Below are 26,507 nucleotides of genomic sequence, written 5' to 3' on the forward strand. Positions count from 1 at the left end.
CAATGTGTTTGTATTTATTGATTCACGAATACAGTTAAAAAGGTGTTGTTGTGTGGGTTGCTCCGAACCACCGTGTTTACATACCAATGTACAGAGCCAGTGCTGTGTATGGAAACCTGATGTTTTTTCAGCGCACATACAAAACAGACAACTGGTGAACTGTGAGGAAATATTTGCGGAATTTGAAAAAAACTGTATTGGATTGGAATTGTTGACTCTACCTCTTAAATTAATTTTTAGTATTGCATGTATATCTTTACTGTCAAACATTGTGTGATAGAATAACGAAACAAAACATCCCAGCTACTGCACAGCAGGCGTCATCCTTCATGTTTTTCCTTTCCATCATGCAAGCATGTTGTCACTCAATACAAGACAAAGCAGTTCTGCTATTTTGGTGCACAAACATTACAGCTCTTGTGATTTGTCATGGTCAGGCAGTTTTCCCATCCTCACCTTTCATTGTTTGTTTTTTTCTCTCTCTCTCCAACAGTAAAGGCTTTGTGGTGCCATGATGAAGAAAGTCTTGGAATTAATCATGCTGTTGTTGCTAGTCGTCACGCTGCATGCTAGGGGAACACGTAAGTCCTTGAAAACACAGTATCTTCTTAAATCTCTGGCAATGAGGTAAGACATCTCAGAGGTGTCTCATTGGTTGGTAGGCTGTTGAAACAAGAAACAGGAGCCAGTAACCAAGTAATGTTGTTTATCTGTAGATATTTGTGTTGATTTTTACTCGGTTGCCCCTATGCAAATATTTACTTGTTTCCTTTTTTGGTATATAAATAATACACCCTTTTTACTGTGTGCTTCCACTTTCTTTTTTGAATGTCTGTAGGCTACAGCCCACCAGGGAAGCCTGCACTGACCAGCTGTCGTTCTCCCGAAAAAGAGACCTTCACCTGCTGGTGGAAGCCAGGCTCTGATGGAGGACTGCCCACGACTTACGCCCTGCACTATCGCAAAGAAAAGTCAGTGGCTCCCAGTTTCGTGCTGTAACACATTCACTTAATTTTGTCACTTGTTTAATTTTTGCATTTTATATGACTATACTGAACATAAAAGGATGGATGGTTAGCACAGTCAACAGTATATTCATCATCATTACAGAGATCTAGCGAATGAGATGTTTTTACATTGTCGGCACAGTTGTTGGTTTGTAACTTACCTGTTGGTTTGCAGCACTGAGGGTAGCCAACTGGTTTGTCAAGATATCAAGATAAAGATTGCAGAAAGTTATTTGGCTCTGCTTGTGCCTGTGGATTCATGACTGCACAAGGTAGATAAGGAACACACGTACCGTAGCTGCAGAGAAGGAGGGAAGGTACTGGAATACCTGACTCGCATGGTTTACAAGAATGAAGATGAGGTGGCGGAGCAAACTCCTTGTGGTAACAGAGAAGGACTTAAGATTAGTGTTTTGTAAAATGTTAAAGAAATTGTTTGACATTTTGTAAAATATGTTAATTTGCTTTCATGTCGAGACTTACAGGAAAAGATTGATACCACTCTCAGATCTGTTGATAAAATGTGAAGCTACAGCCAACAGTGTCCTGCAATGCTGCTTTGTTGCATGTCATATTTAGTCAAATACAGTAAACTTGCCTTACCCTCATTAGTTGTACACCTTTGTTGTATGTTGTTGTGTTTTATTGTTAGTTGTATTTATACTTCATATTGCTTATATTTTGTACTTATATTGCTTAGATTCTGTACTTTCTATCAATTATATTTTATATTTCTTACCTTATTCCTGTCTCATATGTGTGGAGTCTTAAATACAAATACACTATTTGAGGTTAACGTAACTGCAATTTCATTATGCTTGCACAATGAAAATTACGTTTCAAATCTTAAATCTATGTGTAAGGAAAGGCAAAAATGCCAGAAATCTAAACAAACAATATATAAGGTGTTAAGTAGAGTTGCTAGCTGGCAATTTTTTTGTTAACCTTTGGACAAAAGGTGCTGTCTCTTGCTTTCTTCAGTCTTTGTACTAAACTAATCATATCCTGGCTGTAGCTTCACATTATACTAACAAGCACGGGAGTGGTATCAATCTCACTCATCTAAATGTTGAGCTATTCCTTTGAAGAAAGTTGAACAAGCAGCACAGAGATGAGCTAAACTTACACAGCTCAAAAAACTGAGAAAAAAGATGATATAAGATTATGTCTTGAAGCTCTGCAGTTAGTAGTACCCAAATAATATTTGACCACAGTCAGAATAAATCTCACTATGGTGAAATTTGTGGCGCTTAATATCAGAGGTAATTAAATCACACGTGTTTAAATCCCCTGTTTGTGGTATATAAAGTTCATTGGATTGTGGTTTGTGTCTGTGCTATGGGATTTTAGAAGGGATAATGTATTATACATGACATTTGAACTGATATGGAGTTGCTGTTGAACTCTATCAGAGCTTTATCTGTTACAGTTTTTGGAATAGGGATTTGGGGGGAGTGATGTCTAACTAATTTTATTGAGTTATTACACCGATAGTTTATAAGGAATGTCCATAGCTTTCCAGAAGCGTACCGAATGGAGCCAATAATAACAGAGACAGTTGGAGAGCCCTCTGCTCAGAAAAATATCATGGGGATCTTAGATTTTATTCCAGGTAATTAATCCACATTAGTGTATGACACACATTAAATTGTAATGAGAAAAAATAATAGCTGATACATGGTTATGTTCATTCTCTCATTTCCAGTGTTTTTCTTCCTAGTGAGCTTCCTCAAGATACGACATGTGGGGAAAAACATTCTCAAGACAAATTAAATCAAAAATATTTAAGAAAGAGATCAAATGAACACCTTTGCTCAGTTGCTATATGCTTTACATTGTTGCATACAGCAAAAGCAAGCTAAGAAAAAACATATACTTTTAAATCTAAGAAAGCTCACAACATGTGGTTTTATTAATATGGTACTGTCTGGCATAGTTAGGGCCCGAGCGGCGACTGCAAGTCGCCTGGCGAAAGCCCTATTGAAATTGTAATGTTTATTATTATTATTATTATTATTATATTAGGTACACATATGTATTATACCCATATATGCAAAAAAGCCTCTTGACCTCATGACCTCAACCCAACAGGAAGTCGGCCATTTTGGTTTTGATTTTTCCCGCCTAAAATTAACTCCTCCCACAGCGTTCGCCCGATCAAGTTCAAATTAGGTACGCAACATCTCCAGACCTAGCTGAGCTTAAGTTGTGCTCTGCGCATCCGTAGGTCAAAGGGCGTGTCTGCCAGGACTCAACTAACTTTGGCGTGCTCGCCATGTACATACGAGTGGCTCTCACGCCCACATACTTCATCCAATCAGCTTCAAACTTGCTGGAGTTGATGATGGCTCCGCCCTGAACGTCCCGATATATTAACTTCCCACGTAACTCATAGCGCCCCCCGGTGGTAACAGGAAGTTAACTAAGATTCATTAAAATTACATACTTTGCCCCATCAACTTCATTCAGAACCAGTTGGTGAAGCTACATTATGAAGACTGTGAAGCTACGAGTAATGGCGTCCGTGTGGCGACGCGGCGACCATCAATTCCTCGCCATGAAAATACATTTGGCTTTTTGATGGCTTTATTGAACTCGTATCATCATGAAAATTGGTACACAGGTCCAGGGTGCCAACCTCAACGTCTCCATTCGCTCATAGGCGATCTCACTCGTGTCGCCCCCTAGTGGAAACAGGAAGTGCCATATTTTACATCATCATTGTGCGATTTCCACAAAACTTCACATGTGTAATCACTGTCCCACCCTGAACGCAACCGCTTGTGTTTTGTTACACTCTACTGCCCCCTGGTGGATGAACCATCAACCTCTCATAACTCCTTCATGCTTTGTCCAATTCACTCCAAACTTCACATGACTGATGAGTGGCCGCCCTGAACACACCAGACCACACCAGACCATATGTGTAACTACCTGTGACTGCCCCCTACTGGATGAACGAAACATTGCATTTTTGGCCTCCTTCCAGGTTTTTTCTCACTTTCTGCTTCACGCCACAGCCCCGCCATGCCTCAGGCCCTGCGGTGGCATGGGTGAGCGAGGGCCCGCCATCGCCGCTTGCGGCTTTAATTGTTTGTATTTCTGATGGTACAACTTACTCTCCATGATCCACCTAAATTATTTAAATTTGACTTTTTTGTAACTATGCATTACAAATTGACAAAGACAATTCAGCCATAAGTACTTTTTCAGGTTCTAAATGAGCAGTGACTTGCTTTTCTTTGACACACAATAGTACACTTCCTTAATATATCAGGAGTCATTCTTATCTTAACAGATCATTTGTTCATAGTATAATACCAGTGTTTTATATTTACCTCGTGAAAAGCCCACTGCTGTATTTGTTACAGTGAGGAGCTACGACTGTCTGTTGAGCTCCAGTGGTCTTATGTCTAGGAAGCCATATGCATTATAATATCTCACAGTGACATGTTGATGCTTTAGCATCATCCTTTATTAAATAATACATGTATTGTGTTTTTTCCTCTGTTCCTTTACAATGCTATAAACATTGCCTTGGGCTTGAAGTTTCCTTGTACATCTCCCGCTGTGTGTTACTTCCATTCTGCACTCACTTTTAAATTCCCACCAGAAAAATGCAACTGTGTGCAGCCGCATAACAAATTAACTTCAGTTAAAATGTAAGTGGTGTTCAACATGATACTTTACGTGAGTCAAAGCAGCAGTATTGATGGGAGCTGTTGTTCCCCACTTTCCCCAAAATGAAGATTCTTTCTAGTTATTGTCTACCACCGCTGTTGGCCTTGGGATGTTATAAGCTACTATACATCATTTTCCAACTCTGACACGAATGTCATCGCCAGCTGCTTCCTTTTACTGCACAGCAAGGAGCTTCACCACTGAGTGAGCGTAGTGCATGAAGAAACTCCTAGAGATGTGCCCCCTACTGAGCAGGTTCTCCGACCAATCAGCAGCAGACGGCAATACAGCAACAAGCACACTTATTCCTGCATTCATTAAACCACTCAGATCTACTGGGATTGGAACCCAAGTGTGTGCAGTGATGGCCAAATGCTCATGCACAGCAAGCTGGCTGAATTATTTCCAGTGTCTCCTAAAGACAAGGCAAAGCCACAGCAGGAAATACGGTTCTATAGGAGCTTCTGCCAGTGACTTGAAAAAAGAAGAGGCAAACCCAAAGATATACAATGTCTCTGCACTACAGGACAGCACAAAATAAGTGCAGAAAACAAAAAGACTAATTAAAAGTGTAGGAAATACAATTTAAAACATTATCCTATAAGCACAGTAGATGTGTACTCATCTCTTTTGCTGTAGTTACAGCTTGTTCAATGTAACAGCAAAGTACAGCAGACATGTAGAAATGCGCAATTAAATGCAGTTCCTCTACTTCTCTTACAGCTCTGATACAGTGTACGAGTGTCCCGACTACCACACAGCCGGAGAGAACTCCTGCTTCTTTAACAAGAACGACACATCCATCTGGGTCAACTACAACATCACTGTGGTAGCCACCAACAAACTAGGCAGCACCTTCTCCGACCCCGTGGATATAGATGTTGTCTACATTGGTGAGTGAATGTGTGCTTTTTTAATTTATTTGTTCTTGTGGGTTAGCATGATGTTGGAGACATCAATGGCACACTGTGGTTAATGCTCTCTGTGAGTGTACTAACCCTCCCTCCAGTTGTAACCGCTCCATGAAGGTCACCATTTGAAATGATTGAAAAATTACACTGTCGGCCCACTGAAGACATTTTAATCATGCTCGAACAATATGTTAATGAAATCAAGTTGCTAAAAAAAAAGAAGGTGACATCCTGTATATTTCCTTACACCATCCTGCTGCTGGAAATACTCACAAGCAATAATGATATATATGTAATTGTAAGTGATTATAATTGTAATTCTAGGCTTTTTCTCTTAAGATGAAATTAACTAGATGCTAGTGGTGTTGTTCTACTGCTCCATGAAAACAGTAAATGCATTGCCTCCAAAGTTGATCCTAAAGAATTGTTACTGGATAAAGACATTAAATATAAATACTGTGCAAATCTACTCCATATTATGTAACAAAATATAAATATGTAATGAAGTATGGAATTAGTCCCGTCCGGTCAGGTTGCTTAATGCAAAAGCTTGTTGTTTTGTTCATGAAAAATCCAAAAGGGAGTGTGAACTGCTAGATTTAAAAGACTTAAAAAAGTATGCACCCTTGAAGCCGTTGAAGCGGCTTATCTGAAAATGCTCCTCTTCCCCTTGTCTGTTGTAATATTTGCTTTGACCTGATTTGGTTATCAGTCCTCAGTGATTTTTATTTTCTTGTCATTTGTCGCAATGTGTCTCCAAAATGATAACTCAAAAGCCCAGACATTAACATTTCTCTCAACTACGTCAGCACACACACACACACACACACACACACACACACACACACACACACACACACATTTATAAACAAGTATTTGGAAAGTCACTCCTGCACTATCAGTGTTCATCTGCTAGAGATGCGCATTGGTTTACTGTTACACAGAGGAAGAAACATTGACACACTCCTGTTTGTCAGGAAACGATGACGTCTTTACACAATCACGGTTGGCTCCTAGTGTGTTACTGTGTCACGAACACTACTTCCCACTTAATATCTTTTTCTATTCATGTCACACACACAAAGACATCCTCTCTCATTCACTTTCCTTCTCTCTCTCCCTTCTCCAGTCCAGCCTAATCCTCCTGAGAAGGTGTCCGTGACTTTAATGGAAGACAGAGGCATGCCCTTCCTTCGGGTGTCATGGGAACCGCCACGTAAGGCTGACACCCGTTCAGGTTGGATCACTCTCATTTACGAGATCCGCATCAAGTTGGATGGAGAAAATGACTGGGAGGTACATAACATTACTATACAGCATGTTGATTAAACCAAATGGGAGGTAGTCATGCAAGGGAGGGGCCTGGTGGTTAAAATGTATTTTCTTTCAAATATGAATAACCCCTGCAGTGCTGTTTTGGCTTTAACTCATGTTTCTCTAATGTATATTGACAAGGTGGTAGATTTTCACCAGTGGAAGTTTCTGATTAATATTGTAATTGTAATAAGTGTTTAGATACTATACAGCATTTCTAATCTATACGTTGACTGGATGTGCATGACTACTCACATTATGTTAATTGTGTTGTATTTCCAGATGCATCCTGCAGGCCAGCAGAAGTTATTTAACATTTTTGGACTGCGGTCAGGTGGTACTTACCTCGTTCAGGTGCGCTGTAAGCCTGATCATGGCTTTTGGAGTGAATGGAGTTCCACTTCCTACATCCGCTTTCCTGACTGTAAGACATCTAACAACAATTATCTGCTGTCCACTACACAGTACATTTATACAGTATATCAAGTAATAATAGAGATATACAATATATGTATGTATTAAAGGAATAGTTCCACATTTGGTGGAATGTGGATACTCAATCTTCTCATCTTACTCTCAGAAAGAAAGTGATTACATGTTTTTCCTAAAATGTGAACTATTCTGATAAGTACTGGTTAATGATTGTGTAATTATGCATTATGCTGAAATCACATCAAAGAGTGGTGAAGTGTGTCAGGCGGTGAGCTGCCATGCAACCTTGATGGAAAACCTGTGGCGGCCAATCTAAAAGTTGGGAATAATTGAACTTTTTGTGGCGATTGACAGCCAGAGAAAACCTGCAGCCAATCACAGAGTCCTCTAACGTGTCGACCTATGTTTCAAATAATTTTTTCCCACCCGAAACACATTAACAATGGAAGATAAACTGATTTTGGCTGTTTCATTTACAGTCATTCAATGAAGACAAATTGCAATGTCGAGCCTGAAGTACTGTTTCCTTCTCAAGTATACCACGGCACCAGCTAGAGCAAGGTTTCTCTCCATGGCACAAATGATCTCTTATTAAGGATCTGGACTATTTATATGCATCCCTTTCCTGCAAAAAAAAAAAAAAAGCTTAGTGGAATAACATCTCATTAGCATCTCACTTTATAGAACATAGCCTATCAGCTATGTCAATAATACTGTATGTCAACAATGTGTTTTGTTTCACATTGGTAGTACAGAGTGGCACACAGAATGACAGAAATGAAAGGACACGACCCCCAGCTGCAGACAAATGTCAATTTTGCGGTGAACCACATTTTGCCGCTCCTTGGTGTTGTTTCAGTGTTAAACTCCTTTAATATCGTATAACAACAATAATCGCTAAGGAAAAATCTGGCTGTTTTACGCTGTGTGTAAACACTCAAATTTGTTTACCATCTCTTACAGATTTCCAGCGGGAAAAGTCAGTGTGGATCCTCATAACGGTCTTTTCTGCCTGCATATTCCTCATCCTCACATGGTTGTTGCATATTAACAGCAACAGGTAAAAGAGTGATCATGAATGCCGTATGCCACTTTTTGGGTCAAATATTGGCATTTATTTACAAACTCATAAATATAAGTCATGTTATATGCTGCAGAGGCTGCAGCTGTATTCTTAGGCTCTCTATTTCAGAGTTTCAGTGTCAGATTATCCTAAGATATCAAACTAATTGCTTTGTGACCATGACTTTCCTGAAGTACTATTTTTAAACACATTATTCAGAGATAAGAATGTAATTACATAGCCATGTAGAGATATCAGTCGTCTATTTATTGTGATGAGCATAGAGGTCTCTTCACACTATTAGTTTATATTTATTCATTCACATTTATAGTTTGGAGGACAATGGTCGGAGTCCAATTTAACGAACAAGTTCACAGGGGAAAGTATGAATTTACTGTGTACAGATCATTTGTGAAAAACAGTGTCTGTTAAACTGACCATCACAAAATTGTTAAAATGTTGTAATCTGTAACAGTCATTGTTATTTCCAATTATTCCTTATATGTGGCAACTAAATTGTTGTTTTAATATTGCAGGGTAATGAAAAACCTACAGTGAAACAGTTTAATATCTTGAGATTATGATATTTGTGAGTAGTTGTAATCATAAAATTAAAGGTTGTGCATAATCACTGCCACTCTGGGCTTTCATAGTAGCAAGTTAAGTATTGATTTTAATTGTTGTTTCATATTTATTGGCTTTCATCTGCTGCTCACAAATCCTGACATTTATCTTCATTCTTTTGTCTTTCAGTCTGAAGCACTGTCTGCTTCCACCAGTCCCTGGTCCTAAAATCAAAGGATTTGATAAACAGCTTCTCAAGGTAAATTAACAACATACTGATCAAAGATTTCATGTATGAAATAATTATCTCAATCTGCTGCTAATAATCATATTTAGCTAAGAAAAAAATGTTGGACTTACCAAAGCTTGTTTTATTCTTTTTGTGTAGGACGGCAAGTCAGAGGAGGTTTTCAATGCACTGGTGGTGTCTGATTTCCCCCCAACCACATCATCCAACTATGAGGACTTGCTGGTGGAGTACTTAGAGGTGTACATCCCTGAGGAGCAGGAGCTGATGCTGGAGGAAACCAAGGATCTTCATGATGGTTGCCTCAAATCCGAGGGCTCAACATCGGACAGTGACTCTGGCCGGGGCAGCTGCGACAGCCACACTCTGCTGATGGATAAGTGTGGAGAGGCAAAAGAGAAAAAGAGGCTAACAGATCAGGAAAGCAGTCGACTGAGGACAGAGAAGCAGAGGCACCAGAAAGACTGGAAGGAAGAGGCACTTGCCTATGCTCATGAAGACATGCTTAGCCCTGACATGTCCAGTGGGAGGGTGAAGACCTGGCCTTCAGTGTTTTCTCCACTGCCCCAGTACAGCTCAAGCCCACTGGACCAACAGCGCTCACTTGAGATGGCCAAACAGCACTGCGTTTCCGACAGCCTGTTCCCACCAGGCACCACATCCTCCTACCTCACCCAACCTGGCCACAGCTCCAAGGAGGCTCTCGGACCCAGCTACTGGGAGTTCAGCTTGAGCACCAAGCAACCTCTCCATCCCCAGATGCAGGTCCGCCAGCAGCTCCAGGCCCACAGCGATATCAACATCTCCAGCATTGGCCGCAAACAGGCACCTGCTGGCCTGCTGTCGCCTGCTCTCCGCTCCACTGAGTACGTCGAAGTTCAGAAGGTCAATGAGGATAACACAGTGCTTCTCCAGCCTGTTGTGTCAGGCCGAGGCCAGCATGAAGGCAACCTGCAGGTTTCTCAGGGAGAGGACTACAGCAAGGTGAAGAGTGTGGACGGTGACAACATGCTGCTGCTCCAGAGAAAGGTGGATGTAATGGAAGAAGAGGTGGACAGGTGCCCTTGTGAGTACCAGGAGACACATGGAGTGACAGAGAGCTGCTACACATCGTCTATCATCACCACTACCCAGAAGCCTACAGTCTGTATTCACACTGCAATGCCGGCCCAGGAAGAAAGGGTCCTTGCTGCGAGTGGTTATGTTGACACTGCCACCATGTTCACAATGCCCACACACTAGGTGCCCTGTAACTGACAGGTCTGGGACTTTTCAAGACCTGTTTTAGACTGGGACAAAAAACAAAAACACTAACTCTGTATGACTCCTTCAGAAATGGTTGCAAAGACAATATTTTGCTGTCAGAGTTACCACTATTTATTTTTTCATCTTCTTCTCATTTAAGAGATGTATTTTCACTGAACAGTGACACTCTAATTTTGAGTATCAAGATTAATTTGATTGAATGAGTCTGTTCATTCAGCTTCCTAAACAGTATGATTAATTGTATAAATTATGTGGTACTATGTGCTGTTATTATGATTAATCATATGTCTGTCATGAATCTTTTTTTCCATCACAGACACAAGTTTCATGTTATGAATATTTTTTGATATTGCTAATGAAATATATTAATGTATACTGGTGTAATATCTGTTAAATGATTTATGTAAAATCAAAATAGCAGAAAGCTCAAACATCAAACATTTTTTATTTCGTTTCACTTTTTTGTATGTACGTATTTTCTCTGCTGCCTCTAGAAGTGGGAATATACTTATCTATTTTTCATTCAGAGATTATTTTGTGTATATAAAGTCATTACTGGTTTTATCAGTTAAGTGGAAATTAAAAAAAGAAAAATCTACAAAGACATTTTTTTGGATGGCAAAGTAGTGTCATGATCATTTGTACATGATGCCATGTGCAAAACAACAAAACAAACCTTAACTAACTCCATCTCTATTGTATAACAGTGAGAAATTGCTGTGTTTTATCTTTTTTTTTTTTTTTTTAGCATGTATATCTATCTATGTATATCTTTATAATCAGTCAATTGCCCAAATAGGAAAAGTGGAAAGGCCACTCAATTCTTTTTTGGAAAGCCATAAAATGGTGCTCATAATAAATTTACAATATTGACTAATGGGATGTTGATTTTTATTTTTTTTTATCACTGAAATTCTAGTGTAATTTTAAGTGTATTGATAATTACGTGCCAGTTATTACCTGTGTATATTCACAGGTAAACAAAGGGAAAACTGTGCAAGTACAATGCAAACTCAAACATTACAGTTGTTTTCTTTTGTTTATGTATATTTATAGTAATACATATAATATATAATTAAGATAATATATAGCTACCCAAATGAACATTGACACATGTTTTTCATGCCATAATTATTCCTGCTGAGAGATCACTTTGTAGTTTACTTAAAGTGATAGGGGACAAAATCCAAAGCCCTAAATATGTACATAAAAGTTATTTGAATTGAAGCCAATTCGAGAGTTCACCTGTCCAAATTGGTCAAATCAAGTAAATACCATAATCCAAAAACATCAAATATATGATTTGTTAAGATCCTTCTACTGCAGCTAAACTCTTTGTGGAGACACAAAGAAGGACTAAATAAATTGTATTGTGGAAGATATATATTTGCCTGACCCAGGCGACTGAATCCTCATACCATCTTCAGATAAACTTTTATCTTTTTAACCTTTAAGCACATTTGGATGGGATCCTCTAATAGTCACTATGAATTAATGATTACAGCGGGGCAAAAAAGGTTTCAATGTTCATTTGAGCACTTGAATCTTGATATAGTTGACAGAGTTGATAAAATTGTGAACTTGTCCTTTAAACCACCACTACTGACACCTTGTTTACAAATGTGTGTACTTGCGCGCGCATCCAGTGACGTTGCAGCGAGGTACCCTGTAACCTGGGGTCATTGGCCGCTCGCTGTCCGCCCTTCCCACAAACTTTACAGAGAAAAGAAAAATCCTTGAGCTGAAGTCAGTCCGCTGCTGACTGAGTGTAAGGCGCTGAAGGGAGTAGGCCAGCTGTGAGAGCCCTCTGTTCCTACTCAACATGTTTAAAGTTGCGTCCTGTCTTTTTACGCGACAGTCCTGCTGCACGTCTGGACTGTCCAAATTCCACTTGGCAAGTGGTGAGTTACCATGGAGACCAACAAAATCCAGAGTTGGCCTGCACAAGTTTGTTTCAGTCTGTTTCTGCTGCTTATAAAACCTGCGAACAGACCAGTGACTGACAGACAGCGTGTTTAAGTTAGCCTGTAAGTTTGTCATTTAAAAATAATCTGCATTCACTATTTACTGTTAATTCCTTTAATGAGAAAAAAACCTCGACAGATTTAATGAAGAAATGAGAATCACAGTTACCTAATATTAATGTTAGTTGAACAGAAAACAGTGACCATATTATGTGATTCCAGTAGGGCTGGGTATCAATACTCCATACCAATCGATACCAAGTAATATAGAAACGTCTCCTGTCAAACGATACCTGCTATCGATCCTTTTTGCACCCAGAGCTAGAAAATATTTGTATGGACTTGCTCACAGCCAATCAACACAAGCGTTAAATATTAATAAGTTGAAGACTATCAAAATGCATTTGTGTAAAAAGTATTTCATGATTGTAAACACAAAAAAATAAGGCATTTAAGAATGTCATCTTGGGCTTTTGGGAACAGTAATCAAAAACTAATCAACACAATAATAAAAATGTTTAACAGGAATGAAAATCATTGTTAGCTGCAGCCCTAATCAATTAATTTGATGACTTTCTCATTATGCAATGTCAGAAAATGGTGAAGAATGCCCATGACTCAAAGTGATTAATCAGTTATCAAAATAGCCGCTTTTGTTGGTAGACTAATTGAATATTATCTCTATATGCACTGTTTTTTCTGAGTTACAGGTACATCATCCAACAAGGCATATTTGATTGGGTGACCCAAAAAATATGGGTGACAACATAGATTACAATTAGACCTTGCACACAGGGATTTCAATCCAATTTAGTTATACTGAGTCACCTCATTTGAAACAGGATTGGTTAAATTGTGGCTGCATAGGAAGAGGGAATTGTTGAGCACATGCTTAGGCTTTACATAATCTCCAGTCCTAGTCTAGTCCTATCTCACAGACCGGTCCTTCTACCTCACATTTTACAGCCAGGGGTTAACAGGGTTAACATTGTGTTGCACAATGTGAGGTACAAGGTGGACTTAATGTCAGCTAAGTCATGCTAAATCTGATTAAATGCACAGAAGAAGGCTCTGGATGTTGTGAAAACAATAACACTATCAGCAATAATTAGATATGTGTCTGTTGATAATAAGGGAGAACAAAAAAAAAGAAAGAAAGATGAAAGTTGTAAGACCTCTGGGTAAAATGTCATCACAGTTTGTTTTACATAGCAATCTGAAATGTCACCAAAATGTCACTGTAAAGCTTTGATTAGTCTTAGCAAAGGATCAGAGTCATCTCATCAAGCTCTTCACAGTAACTCTGTCCTTTATCTCTTTGTCTGAACTTCAATCGCAATTAGGTGCATTATGTCAGAAATCAGCCTTAAAATCCAGTCCCACAGACCTCCCGGAGATGCCCCCGTGCAATTTCAAACCAGACGAATACAAGGTAAGAGCAGCATCCTCCTGTGTTCTCTGGTCACCTCATTAATGAATACTAAATGTTAAAATGCTGGTTCAGTCATTCTCACCGTTGATTACAATGGCATTATCCCAGCCACAACCACAGACTCCAAACAATGATCCTCCTATTCTGTTACTCCTGTTTGTTTGTCCAGGGTATGTCCAAAGAGCGGATGATGGACATCCGCGGGAAGAACTGCAACCCCATGACCATGAAGGTTACCTACTATAAGAAACCAGTGTTCGTCCACCAGGGATACATGCAGTGGCTATGGGATGTGGATGGGAGGCGATATCTGGATCTGTTTGCTGGTGTGGCTACTGTCAGTGTGGGCCACTGTCACCCGTAAGATCCTTTTCCACCTACTTGGCTGTGTTATGCAGTGAAAGTAGGTTGTATTCTGATATATGTTTTGTAATGAAAATGACTTCTTATGAGTGGTTTTATGTGGGATTCCTGCTATCTGTGTGCACAGGAAAGTGACAGCAGCCGCAATTCAGCAGTTGAAGACACTGTGGCATACTACTAACATCTATGTCTATCCTGCTCTCCATGAGTATTGTGAGAAACTGGCTTCCTACTTCCCAGATCCTCTTAAGGTACTGTGGTTAATTTTTATATTGATTACCTGGATAAATATGTTGGCTGAAATTAAAATGTGGGCATCCCTGTGTCCCTGTGCAGGTGGTATATCTGACCAACAGCGGCTCAGAAGCCAATGACCTGGCTATGTTGATGGCTCGACTTCACACAGGCAACTTTGACATCATCACTTTCAGGTATTCACTTTTATGAATTGTCCATAGTGACCTCCCTATGTGCTTTATAATAACATAAAAAGTATTTAAAATTGAAGAAATGTTTTTTGTACCTAGCTAATAGTAATGCTTGACATCACGTAAATAACATTGCTTTTTTTCACAAAGCTAAAAACAAAACAAAAAAAGACAGTTTTTTTTGGCCTGATGATAGATTTTTTATTGGCCTTGCTGTTCTTTGTCCTTTTTTCTCCATTAATTCAAGATTGTATAAAAAAGGTAGACCCTCCCATGAGGCACAGACAAGGGAGATACACAGTTTGAGTAAACAAGATATTACAAAGTTCATGATTTAAGCTCTCACTCAAGAATATAAAAACATCTTCTTTGTGCCTATACATGTTCACATTGTATTCTTGTGGTTCATTCAGTATACCACACATATTCCAGCTTCATAGTTTGATTGTTAAGAAAAGTTCTCTGTAATCTAGACATGCAAAAGGTTTCTGACTGATTTTCTCCCCCAGAGGGTCCTACCATGGTGGCAGCCCACAGACCATGGGTCTCACTTCCAACTCAGCATATAAATACCCCATTGCCAACGGTTTAGGCTGCACAAATGTATGTATGCATGAATTTACTACGATGTCTGACCATGAAAAAACCATAGAATATATAATATGGTATATAAATGTGATATAAATGCACCAGCACTATTGTATTAAATAAACATCCCACATAAGATAAAGGAGCTGTTCATTACTAAATGCATTTGGAAACTTTCTCAGTTAGTACACACATGCACTTGGAGGCAGACGAAGCACAAACACACACACACACACACACACTAATATACTAAAAATGCTCAGGCAAAATCTGCCTGAAGAACAGCTGCCGTTCCAAACAGATGTTGCAAGAAACACATTTCTAATCTTGAACTGTGTTGGGGCTAATTAACTATCACTCCAAACATTTTTTTACATGGTTTCCTGCTCTTCTTAGTGTTTATAGTATGAGCACTACTTGAGCAAATTCCATTTCACAAAGATCTGTATTAGGTATAGGTATCTGGATTATACAGATGAGTACAGCTGTGGCACCATACCAAGTTTCATGATGATTTCTTTGTGCTGCATTAATTATGAGTGACTGTTGCTGTCACTGATCCAACTGACCAGGTTTCTGCCCAATAAACAGACCATGTGTCCCGATGTGTTCAGAGGTCTGTGGGGAGGAAGCCACTGCAGGGACTCTCCTGTGCAGACCATCAGAGAGTGTGGCTGTGCCCAAGGTATTGAAACACATGCATCCATGACTCAACACACTCGGGTTATCTCTCTTGCATGCTCATAAAAAGGATAACTCACCACATTGTTTCTGAGATTACAATCATTATGATCCTTTTGCAATATTCCTATGTAACGTATTGTATTAGTGCATGGTGACAAAAAAGTGGCTCTTGCTGAGCATTGTGTGTTGTAATTCATTTCATAAGAATTTAAATGCAGCACAACATCCACAGGAAACTGCATCTGAAAAAAATATTTTAAAGTTTTTTCTCAGTTCTTCTGTAGAGACATCTGCAACAACTCAAGGGGATGTGTTTTTTCCAATACATTATCTGCTGTTTTCAAAGCATTTAATGAGTGTTGCAATTTACAAAATGTATTTCTTTCTGTAACATGTGCCTAAAAGTCATGAGGGTAAGACAGTTCAGATGTAACCTTGAAAATGAGACAAAAGAAGTGTGAAAGTGCTTGTTTAAAGTCCAAAGTCTCTTACTCTCCTATATCATTTACCTCTTTTAACCTTTTACCATTTCCAGGAATTCTAGGTCTGTATGTAGTATGCCTATGTATGAACTATGACTGTTTATACCGAAGCAACTGTTAGGTAATATTGTATAATATAACACCCAAAAGCAGTTGTTATAGTAGCGAGCAACATTAACTAAACAAGTATTATGCTAATTATCACAACCTTGTCTCAATTCACAAAATACAATATAGTTACAAAGATTACATTTTCATGTGATATTCAAAATCACATGAAAAGAGTCCAATTTCTTTCAGAAAGTTAATCAATACAAAGCATTAAATAAGTTTTAAAAGACTAAAGATAAATAAAAAAACATTTTAAACACTCAGATGCTCTGGCAGGCTGTTCCAACAGCACCGAGTATAAAAACTAAAAGCTGCCTCACTGTAAGTTTTTGCCCTGTACTTTTTGGAACAACTAAAAGACTCATGCCAGAGGACCTGAGGGGCTGTCCTGGTGTTTTAAAAATACAAGACCCGATAGGAGAGCATTACAACAGTCTAGAGACTAGGTGACATACCCCACATGAGCACTAATGTTTCATTATGAGTCAAAAATGCCACAGAGGTAGATCATTTAATTTTGTGGCCAGTTTTTCTCCCTGAGCCTGAGAACCTATAACTAATATTTTATCCTGGTTTAGCTGTAAAACATTTAAAAAATATATCAACTAGTTCAAGTAGCATCAGTTCTGAATTATGAAGAATCTCACATTGTTCTTAGATTTCAATAATCTTTAAGTTCCTATTCATTCATCTGTGAACCATAATGTAGTAATATGAGAATTTTATCATGACTCTATTATATGGAAAGATGATAAAAGATAAAGATAGGCATTATTTTTGGAGTTTCTCATCTGTATACACAAAGGACTTTCTGTGTTTGATCCAACAGGCTACTGCATGGCAAATGATCAATACATTGGACAGCTCAAAGAGACTTTTGCTACTAGTGTCCCAAGTCGAATTGCTGCTTTCTTTGGGGAGCCTATTCAGGTACAATATTTTTAGCCCTAACCCTTAGCATGTTTTAAACGCTACTTCTTAGCCACACTAATTATTAACAATATCGTCTGTATCAGTAAGTCAAATCAAGGCATGGCATTGTTATCATGCCATCCATGTTTATTGTTTTTTAAATTGTTTTTAATGTTCAGTGTGACTGCTTGTGTTAATTAAGATTGGACTGTGCAATGTGAATGTGTTTGCTTTGTGCAGGGAGTCGGAGGAGCTGTGCAGTACCCAAAAAACTATCTCAAAGAGGCTTTCAAGCTTGTGAGAGAGAGAGGAGGGGTCTGCATTGCCGATGAGGTTAGATACATATTTTTTATGTTTTATATATTTTATAAAATGCTGTATTTACAATTTACACTCTATTGATTAGTATAGAATCACAATGCACAGAGTTGTATATATGGAGACTGTATTTGTATGAACAATATCATTTTTTTTACAGTTTGAATTGTAAGTTGGGAGTCAAGAAACTCTATATCTGATGGAATTTATACAATAAATGTTGTTACATCAGTATGTCTGTGTCATCATTCAACAAATAAAAAATAAGGCAGAGCAGCAAGGTGCAAACATCATTGTTTAAAAGGATGTTTTGGCAAATGTGTTTCATTTCTATTTACACATTGAGCAACATTATCATCGATTTGGTTTTGTTGTCCTTGTCACCCAACAAACCCAAGTCCACAAGTCTCACTCATATGAGCTCTTTTTGGTCTCAACTAACTTTCTGTTTAGTCCATGTGCTGAAAACAGCTGCTTCCTGTGCTGGGAAATGAGGTTGATGAGAGCAGTGAGAGTGAATAAAAACAACAAATTCACAGGCTGTAAAATCAGAACAATGAGCTGTAAGATGCTGAAACGCTGTATAAGGGAACAGCAGAGCTAAGTGACAATTGCCTGTAGATTAGACACAATGAGCAACAATTCTTATATTAACAATTTGACCAATTGTTAATATAATAATATAGATTATTGCAGCTAAGAGAATTGAGACACCTGCTGCTGCACAGGGAACAAAAAGTGAGTGTATGAGATGAGTCGACTTATTGCTTACAGTATTGTGACATGATTACTTATCTTAAAAATATGAGGAATTTTCACTGCATTTGAATAATAGATGTAAATAAACTGAAGTGCTGTTTTGCACCTGACAGGTCCAGACTGGATTTGGGCGAACAGGAAGCCATTTCTGGGGTTTCCAAGGTCATGATGTCATTCCTGATATGGTTACCATGGCAAAGGGCATTGGTAATGGATTCCCAATGGGTGCTGTTGTTACAACACCAGGTGAGAACAAAAAGCACAAAAACCGTGCTTGAAAATCTCCTTAAAAAATGATTTGGTTTTATTTTGTGAGCTGATTCTTTAGGAATAAACAAGCTCAGAACAGCAACGACTGATACACGACTGGAACATTCATTTGTTTCATTTGGTTATTCATGAAGCTTGGCCTACCAGAAATTATGCTAAATTTTAATATTCATTTCAACATGTATTGAATTTTTTTTTCTCACAAAGTCATCCTTACACATTCAGTTCCTCGATTACTACTTATGGGCACTAAATCACCACCTCTTGTACATTTTACACATTTACTTTATGATTTATATTATGTCCGTGATTCACTGCTTTACCCTCAAAGAAGTCAGGCTCTCTGCTGAATGAGGGGAGAGCTGAACATTAGCTGCATTTGTAGATAACAGCATCATGAGAGGACTTTAGTGTCACAGGTTTTAGAGAACACAACAATGGTAATTAAAAGGCTTTCTGGAACCAAACTCATTAACACAGCAGTGGTGACCTATGAGCATTGTACTGATGTTGATCCTGTTCTGGGAAAATAACGCTGAGAGAATGAGCTCTCTTGGCTCTCACCACTATTTGTAATTGCCATGGCTCTCAACCTCCTTTTCAATATGCTCAAGCAGAATGGATGTGTTGATTACCACAAAGAATAGCCTCTTGTCTTGAAATAAGTTCATCTATTTGTGGCAGTGGATCAGTGTTCACAGGTTGCACCTTGTTCCATTTGTTAAGGTAGTAGAAGATGCCTTAACTGTCTTTCTCTCAATTACTGGGTCTCGGTGTCTATCAGGTGGTATCATTGCTCCACCACAATGTTTACGTTTTGTTGACATTTCTATAAACGTACAAAGACCATCATGAAATCACTTTTATATTTCCACAAATCATTTGTAATGCATATAATCTGAGAAATGTATTTTCGGTTCAGGTTTTAATTCATGGCACCAGTGGATGGAGTTGTGATCTTGTTTATTTGTGTGTTTTCCAGAAATTGCAGCGTCATTTGCCAAGGGGGTTCACTTCAACACCTTTGGAGGGAATCCTGTGGCTTGTGCTGTTGCTTCATCGGTGCTTGATGTAAGAATTCATCTCGTCTTTCTCGTATTTCCTATTGTTGTTATCGTAGCTGCATTTGAAAACTAAGTTATAACTTAAACACATTTTTACTAATCAGGTGATCAAAGAAGATGGTGCGCAGCAGATCAGTCTGGATGTGGGCACCCATTTGATGACCGAACTGGCAAAACTCAGGGACAAGTACGAGATTATTGGCGATGTCCGTGGGAAAGGCCTGCAGATCGGTGTGGAAATGGTCAAAGACAAGGTATTGAGTTAAGAACAAAAGTGACGCTCACCTCTCCTCACATGCTTGTACAACGTGTTTGTGTGCGCTGTTCCTCCCAGGGGCATGGTTCAGCAGTGCCCCAGTTAACCATTAGCTGGAGCAGCAGTGACCATCTGTGATTGTGAACAAAACAATCTCTGCTACACTGCATGTACCACTGACTGAAGTTCTGCTTGTAATTTGGTAAATACTGAAAAAAGCCAGAAAAGGACAGAACCAGCACAGAATCTTCTTACAATATAAGACAGTAAATACCGGTTTAGTGAAATATGTAATCTTCAGTTTTGTTTAGCAGATATCTTGCTGAGTCATTGTTATTAAGGGTCTAATTTTGCCCACTGTTCCTCTTTTCTAATGCAGTTTTCCTGTGTTTGGTGTTTGTCTCTTTGCTGCATTGCATCATTTTGTGTTTATAACTGCTGTGCTAGCAAATTAAGTAGAATGATTCTGTACACTTTATTTTAACCTGGAAACACTTAACTGTAAGCACTCAACTGTGTCTCAGCTGTAAACACCACGAAAATTTTAAAAGTAGCAAGAAGAATTAGCTTAAAATATATGATAACTAATAGGAAATGCAGGAAAATTACAATGAGAGAAAGAAATAGCAGTCAAATGTAAACGCTCATCAAGATGGTCACTCTGAAACCACACGCTGCAATCTCAAAATCTTCAATCTTCAAATTGAATTTTAAAAAAGTAATTATAAGCTTCATATAGTTAATGTTAACTTCAAGTTTATCAACATGCATTGTTTTTTTTTGTCCACCCCCTTTTGGTGTACCTAACAATGAAAAAGGGGAAGTTATCTTGTTTGTTGGATGTTGTCTTTCATTTTATTCCTTTGTCCATTCATCCATCCCATCAACTCAATATCTTATCAAACACCAGTCCTCATATATTGTTTAAATTTAGAGATATGATGCATCTCAACGATCCACACCACATTTTCTATTTAAAAAAAATACGATTCAGTACTTTGAATTATTGTTCAAATTACTATAGGGAGTGATTATAGAGTTTCTTGACTCCCAACTTACAATTCAAACAAACTGTAAAAAAAAAAAAAAATTAAAAAAAAAGATATTGTAGGGAGCATGAGCAGAATTTCATTATCCCTGGAGGATGCCATTTTCTTTTGCCATGCTTGAACTGCCTGTTCCAATTAGTCTGAAGATTGCAGGTGAGGTGGTCTAATAGTGGACATATTCTGCACAAGTCCCTTTCCAGTATCTAGATGTATAGCCTATCAAGCTGATTAGCAATCAGATGCTTCAGTTACAATTGAATAATCATTGGACACATGCAGTTGGACAATGCTCATTTAGTTAATTACTTGAATTACTGTGGTTACTGTATCACATTCAGCGTCATCCACACGTTCACCTCCTCTTTATCATCCACAGGCCAGCAGAGACCCGCTGCCTCCCGACGCAATGAATGAGATCTTTGAGGACGTCAAGGACATGGGAGTCCTGATAGGGAAAGGAGGGTTATACGGACAGGTAACAGCACTCACCTTCTGTCCCTCTGTCAGATCATTTTAACATCACAGTGCTGCTTGTTTTTGTTGAAAATTCCTTTGAATTTTGTGTTCTCTACTTCAAACATTTGTCATCACCTCTGCCTTGACCTTGAGAGCATCTTCTTCCGTAACTTCAGCTGCAGTAACAGCACAAATATGTCAAATAAGTATTCAGGGCATTTCTGAATTGCAGAACTGATTTTCAAACTGAGAACTTACCGTCAACTTCACACATAGGCCTCCAGTTAACACTGTTGTGTCAATGTTGGCTCAAAGAATTTCCTGGAAGAAGCTCAGGAAATTTGATGTTTCAGGGTCCAATTTTACACATCTGTTGTAGAAAATATGGTAATCGTTTAGTTCTGTAGTCTGACTACTACTGAAAGAAATGCATTAAAAATATATTAAGGCTGTATCTAAAATTACTGGCCGTTCCCTCACATCACAAATTTGCCTGCATCAAAAGGCTTTGAACATTGTTAAAGATGATTTTCACCCAGCAGCTGCTCTCTTTGATTAATTGACCCCTTTAGAGAATTTTAATATGTTTAGGTTTTCTTTAATGTTTTTCCTGGTAATAAGTATATCTGGCACTCCGATAATCTCCCCTCTTGTTTTATTTTTCCTCACCATTTCAGACCTTCCGCATCAAACCCCCCATGTGCATCACGATGAAAGATGCGGATTTCTTCCTGGCTGTCTTTAACAAGTCCATCCACAACTACATGGAAAGAAGATGAAGGTCAGATTAATCGCCCAGAGCCAAAGACCAAACCTGGAAATCCACTCAGCAGTGAAATGTTATTTTTTGTACATCTTTTTAATTGTTGAAAAAGTCAGTTTTAATCATTTTGACCTTCTGAGGAAGACTACCTCTGTTATTGGCTTTGCATAGCCATTGTAAAAGATAACTATGTTTAACTATGCTGCAATTTAAAGACATTGAACGCTTGAAGAAAGCTTTCTAATTTCTGGCAGAGAGCTAGCATTAGATGGGTAGATTAATACCATTCTCATATCTGTCTCTTAAATAAGAAACTACTACCAGCAGCCAGTTAGTTTAGCTCCGCACAAAGAAAACTGGTGGAAACAACTAGATTGGTTCTGCTTACCGACACCTTTAAAGTTCACCAACATGTTATAAAATGTATAATTTTAATAATTTTGCTTGAGAGGTGATGGTTACCTTTGGACAGAGCCAGGCTGGCTGTTGTAATTGAGAAATAAAAATCATGCACAGTGTCTTTTTAACACCTGTCTTGAAGTTAATTTTGTTGCTTTTGGATGTACTGAATCATGCTTGGATGTAACATATGATTGTTTAACAATTTGTAATGTGTGAACACATGCTTTGTTACTGATTGTAAATGTGAATGTAATAATACTAAACCTCTGAGCTTGAAAAACAACCATATGTGCTTTTACAAACTGGTCACACTGCCCCTTGAAGGAATTTATTTTCTACCTATTTGTTTACAGAAGTCATAAAATTACTTCAGTGGTTTTAATTATCTTCTTAATTCAGTCATCCTGTAGATTAATTATCTCATAATCTCAGATTTAAAAACTTTTTTTTTAGCTGGTAATGGATTAATTACTTTTGTCTGAAAAATAAACTGTTTTCTTAAGATAACATGACACATATTTTATGTATACATAATAATAAAATGTGATTTTCTTAAAACAATGAGATCATATCCAGTTGTTTCATCTGGCCTGAGTGTGTGTATTGATGATCTGTCAGTTGATGTACCACATTGGTCCAAACTGAAATATCTTAACTATTAGATGGATTTGGTACACATATTAGTTGTCTACAGATAATGTATCCTAATGACATTTACTCCACAAGGTTGACATTTTTGGTTTTCTCAATAATTATTAGATACATTTCCCTTACATTTGATAAAGGCATTCATGCATTCATGTCCCTTAACTTTTGGTTCCAATCATATTGCTAATATATCTGCACAACTAAAAAAACTTGCCCATCAGCTTTAGCTGTACTTTGCGTTTAATGCCAGTTAGCAAATGTTAACATTTTCACTGTGAGCAACTTTTAGCACTGCTGAACCGAAGCACAGCTTCACAGAGCAACTTGCATGGCTATAGACTCTAGAGCTGTGTCCCAAATGCATGCTACATGCTAATGTTAAGCACATTTTGAGTATGTAGTGGAAAAGTGACAAAATAAAGTGTACTCGGATCAATTTGTATGCATGCTGAGAAGCCCCTGATTTTTGAGTGTGCTGTTGATGAAAACAATTATCTCACAATGCAATGCAATACTGGACAAAATAGAAAGTTGTAGCAAATGAGATCCAGGCTAGTAGATCTGAGACACCTGAAATAAAAATAAATACGTAAATAGATTATTGAAAAATACGTTTTTTGTCTTTTGTTAGGTTTTACATTCTGAAGATGCACAACACATCCTTTTCTTTAAGTATAAAACTATGTAGTATGTTGATTGTAATGTAGTGTGTTGATTTGTATACTAACTGTAACAAAACAGTACTGTACTATGATGAGTAGGGCTGATTACTGGTACTCAATACCTTTAAAGTATTGACTAAAACCCAGTACCACAGAGAATTGAAACTTGTCCAGTCAAACAATACCTGCATCCAATCCTTTGTGTACCCAGAGCTAGAAAAACAACTATTTGTGTAGTTTTGCTCACAGCCAATCACTGCAAGCATTCTTTAATGTGCCATTGTACAGTTATTTAATACATATTTCAATAATTTGAACAGTTTCAAAATGCATTTATGATAAAGTCAATTGCATGGGGAGGAATGGTGGTATTTTGCACAGCTGAATGCTTCCCACGACATGATGGGTATCAAATGAAATAGAAAAAAATAAGCTATCAAATGACATATTCTATGGGTATCAGTATCCCTTTAGGGGTACTGGTGGTGGTACTAATATTGTTAAAAAAAATTAACGATACCCTACTTTAATGATTAGTATATAGTATATACAATCAGTGTGTAGTATTGACCCAAGAAACAGCTTTAGTCTTGTTATTCTGTCAGCTTGCACACATGCCTGCACTTGAATTAATCAACCATGTTGGTCACAGGTGTTACTGGCACTTGAAGTCTATTCAGGATGAGGCAGCTGCATCTTGAATCAGATTAACGACACTGAGCCAGAGTAACTGTAGTTACCTTGGTTCAATGGTGCAATTAGCTACAACAAAGCCTCACAGGTAGACCTGTGGTCATAACCATCATTGATGTGCAAACACCATGACTGTTCACCGACAGAATCATGCTTGTATCGGTTATATTTAATCATGGCTTGACATACGAACAGGAACAGCCTCGGGTCTTTCACCTTTCAATAATGATGGCAAAGTTTGATGTGATTTCCATCATCTGGCAGTATCTCAGGCCTCCTCTTCAGTAACAGGACTGGGACTTCCCAAAGGTCATGTTTGTACACTTAAAAATAGTTATCAACAACCAGCAACCCTCAACAAGACAGGAAGACACTTAGAACAATAACATCCAATCCAGTATAACCCAAATAAGTATTATTCAGGCCATTAGTCACTACATAAAGAGGGCTGTGATGGGAATTGTGACAGCGTGTGATTCTTTATTAGTGAACTCTAGTTTTGAGATTTTGCAGCAGCTTCCTCCCCTTCACTGTCTATGACTAGCCTTTCTCATAAAAAGGATGCCATTGACCAACAAACAATGTGTCCAATTCGCTCTCACACCTAAAACAACACGTCAATCACTGGACATTCAAGCCTAAAACCAAAGGTCCATTTATTTAACAGTAATGTCAAATCCTCACTAATTTTGGGGAGTTAATGTCTAACTAACTCGGGCTCTCTTGAATAAAGGTCTCAACTCTGCATGCTGCACTGGGATATAGGCTGGTTGTATTTGTACCTAGGTAGCATCCTGTGGGTTTGAGGAGATTTTTAGCTGAAAACAGCTGTCTGCTAAAGCTGGAACCGAGGCTGATAAGAGAGAGACAGAATACTAAAAAGCAACTTCAATAAATTTGAATAAACATAAGACCTCAAACATAAATGCCTCATATTATAAACTTGGCTGAGGCTCATCCCAGTTGAGGGAGTCCACAAACAAAAAAGTTGTAAATGCCAATTTAGTTTATTTAATTAGCAAAGGAAAGCATGATCGGAAGTGAAGATGTGGAGGCTGTCCATCAAGAGAGAGTAGTGGCACAGCATAGTAAACAAGAAGGATAGGCTGTCACACTTTACCATACATCAAACTCCAACTCCAAGAGGTCTTAGATGTTTACAGTTGTTACGGCCCACCCGACACAATGAGTCCCTCATGACACAAAAAATCCCTCACAGAGAATGTAGTGGAAATGCAGTCAACATGTGCCACTTGTTACATATTTAACTAGCTATGTGACGTCTCAGAGAAATCATTGCAGTTTGGTGGGATCATGATACCATTGGCTGTGCACTGTCCACCCATCCCTGTATCCTTTAAGAAAAAGGAAGGCCTGAAACCAGTCAGCTGCTGAGTGTCAGTGTTAGTGGACGGAGCCCTCTGTATCTGCTCAACATGTATAAAGTGGTATCCTGTCTGAGTGGCCGGGGTGCAGGTCCCATAGGACAGGTCTTGTGTTCTCCTGGTTTGGCCAAATTTCACTTGGGAAGTGGTGAGTTACCATGGACGCAAAGAAAAAACAAAAACATCATTCGTTGATTATGATTATTGATTACTGATTGATTATGTTTCTGATGCTTATGAAGTATTTTATTCAGGTGACTATATAGCACAAGATAATCCTCAGATTATTTTGTCTTTGTTAAATTCAGGTACCATAGATAAACATTAGTTCAA

At 38.3% G+C, this 26,507-nt stretch overlaps 2 protein-coding genes and 1 long non-coding RNA gene across 3 annotated transcripts; 2 read left to right on the forward strand and 1 right to left on the reverse strand.

Annotated features, from left to right (window-relative positions):
• On the reverse strand, positions 1-5,381 carry LOC133995767 (uncharacterized). The gene is made up of 4 exons (XR_009927161.1): positions 1,301-5,381; positions 1,169-1,198; positions 763-956; positions 1-663 (listed from the first exon to the last, which is right to left on the reverse strand). It is a non-coding gene; the product is annotated as an uncharacterized LOC133995767 (long non-coding RNA).
• Positions 499-12,025, forward strand: prlra (prolactin receptor a). The gene is made up of 8 exons (XM_062435238.1): positions 499-581; positions 839-971; positions 5,412-5,581; positions 6,729-6,895; positions 7,196-7,337; positions 8,309-8,405; positions 9,162-9,231; positions 9,361-12,025. The coding sequence occupies exons 1-8, from the start codon at positions 512-514 to the stop codon at positions 10,459-10,461; spliced, it is 1,950 nt and encodes a 649-aa protein (XP_062291222.1). The 5' UTR covers positions 499-511; the 3' UTR covers positions 10,462-12,025.
• Positions 12,026-12,169: 144 nt separating this feature from the next.
• On the forward strand, positions 12,170-23,103 carry LOC133995764 (alanine--glyoxylate aminotransferase 2, mitochondrial-like). The gene is made up of 14 exons (XM_062435237.1): positions 12,170-12,386; positions 13,793-13,881; positions 14,051-14,241; positions 14,372-14,495; positions 14,581-14,675; positions 15,182-15,275; positions 15,852-15,945; positions 17,367-17,467; positions 17,690-17,782; positions 18,640-18,772; positions 19,779-19,867; positions 19,965-20,114; positions 21,542-21,640; positions 22,299-23,103. Exons 1-14 carry the CDS (start codon positions 12,308-12,310, stop codon positions 22,398-22,400), a joined length of 1,533 nt encoding a protein of 510 aa, XP_062291221.1. The 5' UTR covers positions 12,170-12,307; the 3' UTR covers positions 22,401-23,103.
• Positions 23,104-26,507: the final 3,404 nt, after the last annotated feature.

The sequence above is a fragment of the Scomber scombrus genome, chromosome 15, assembly GCF_963691925.1.
Source record: "Scomber scombrus chromosome 15, fScoSco1.1, whole genome shotgun sequence".
Classification (NCBI taxonomy): domain Eukaryota; kingdom Metazoa; phylum Chordata; class Actinopteri; order Scombriformes; family Scombridae; genus Scomber; species Scomber scombrus.

Bases quoted from the DNA above. Each gene is read 5' to 3' on its own strand.
- prlra (XM_062435238.1), top strand. From the start codon at position 512: ATGATGAAGAAAGTCTTGGAATTAATCATGCTGTTGTTGCTAGTCGTC. The intron at 7,338-8,308 runs GTAAGACATCTA...CATCTCTTACAG, and splicing joins CTACATCCGCTTTCCTGACT to ATTTCCAGCGGGAAAAGTCA. The intron at 8,406-9,161 runs GTAAAAGAGTGA...TTTGTCTTTCAG, and splicing joins TTGCATATTAACAGCAACAG to TCTGAAGCACTGTCTGCTTC.
- LOC133995764 (XM_062435237.1), top strand. From the start codon at position 12,308: ATGTTTAAAGTTGCGTCCTGTCTTTTTACGCGACAGTCCTGCTGCACG. The intron at 14,676-15,181 runs GTATTCACTTTT...TTTCTCCCCCAG, and splicing joins TTTGACATCATCACTTTCAG to AGGGTCCTACCATGGTGGCA. The intron at 21,641-22,298 runs GTAACAGCACTC...TCACCATTTCAG, and splicing joins AAGGAGGGTTATACGGACAG to ACCTTCCGCATCAAACCCCC.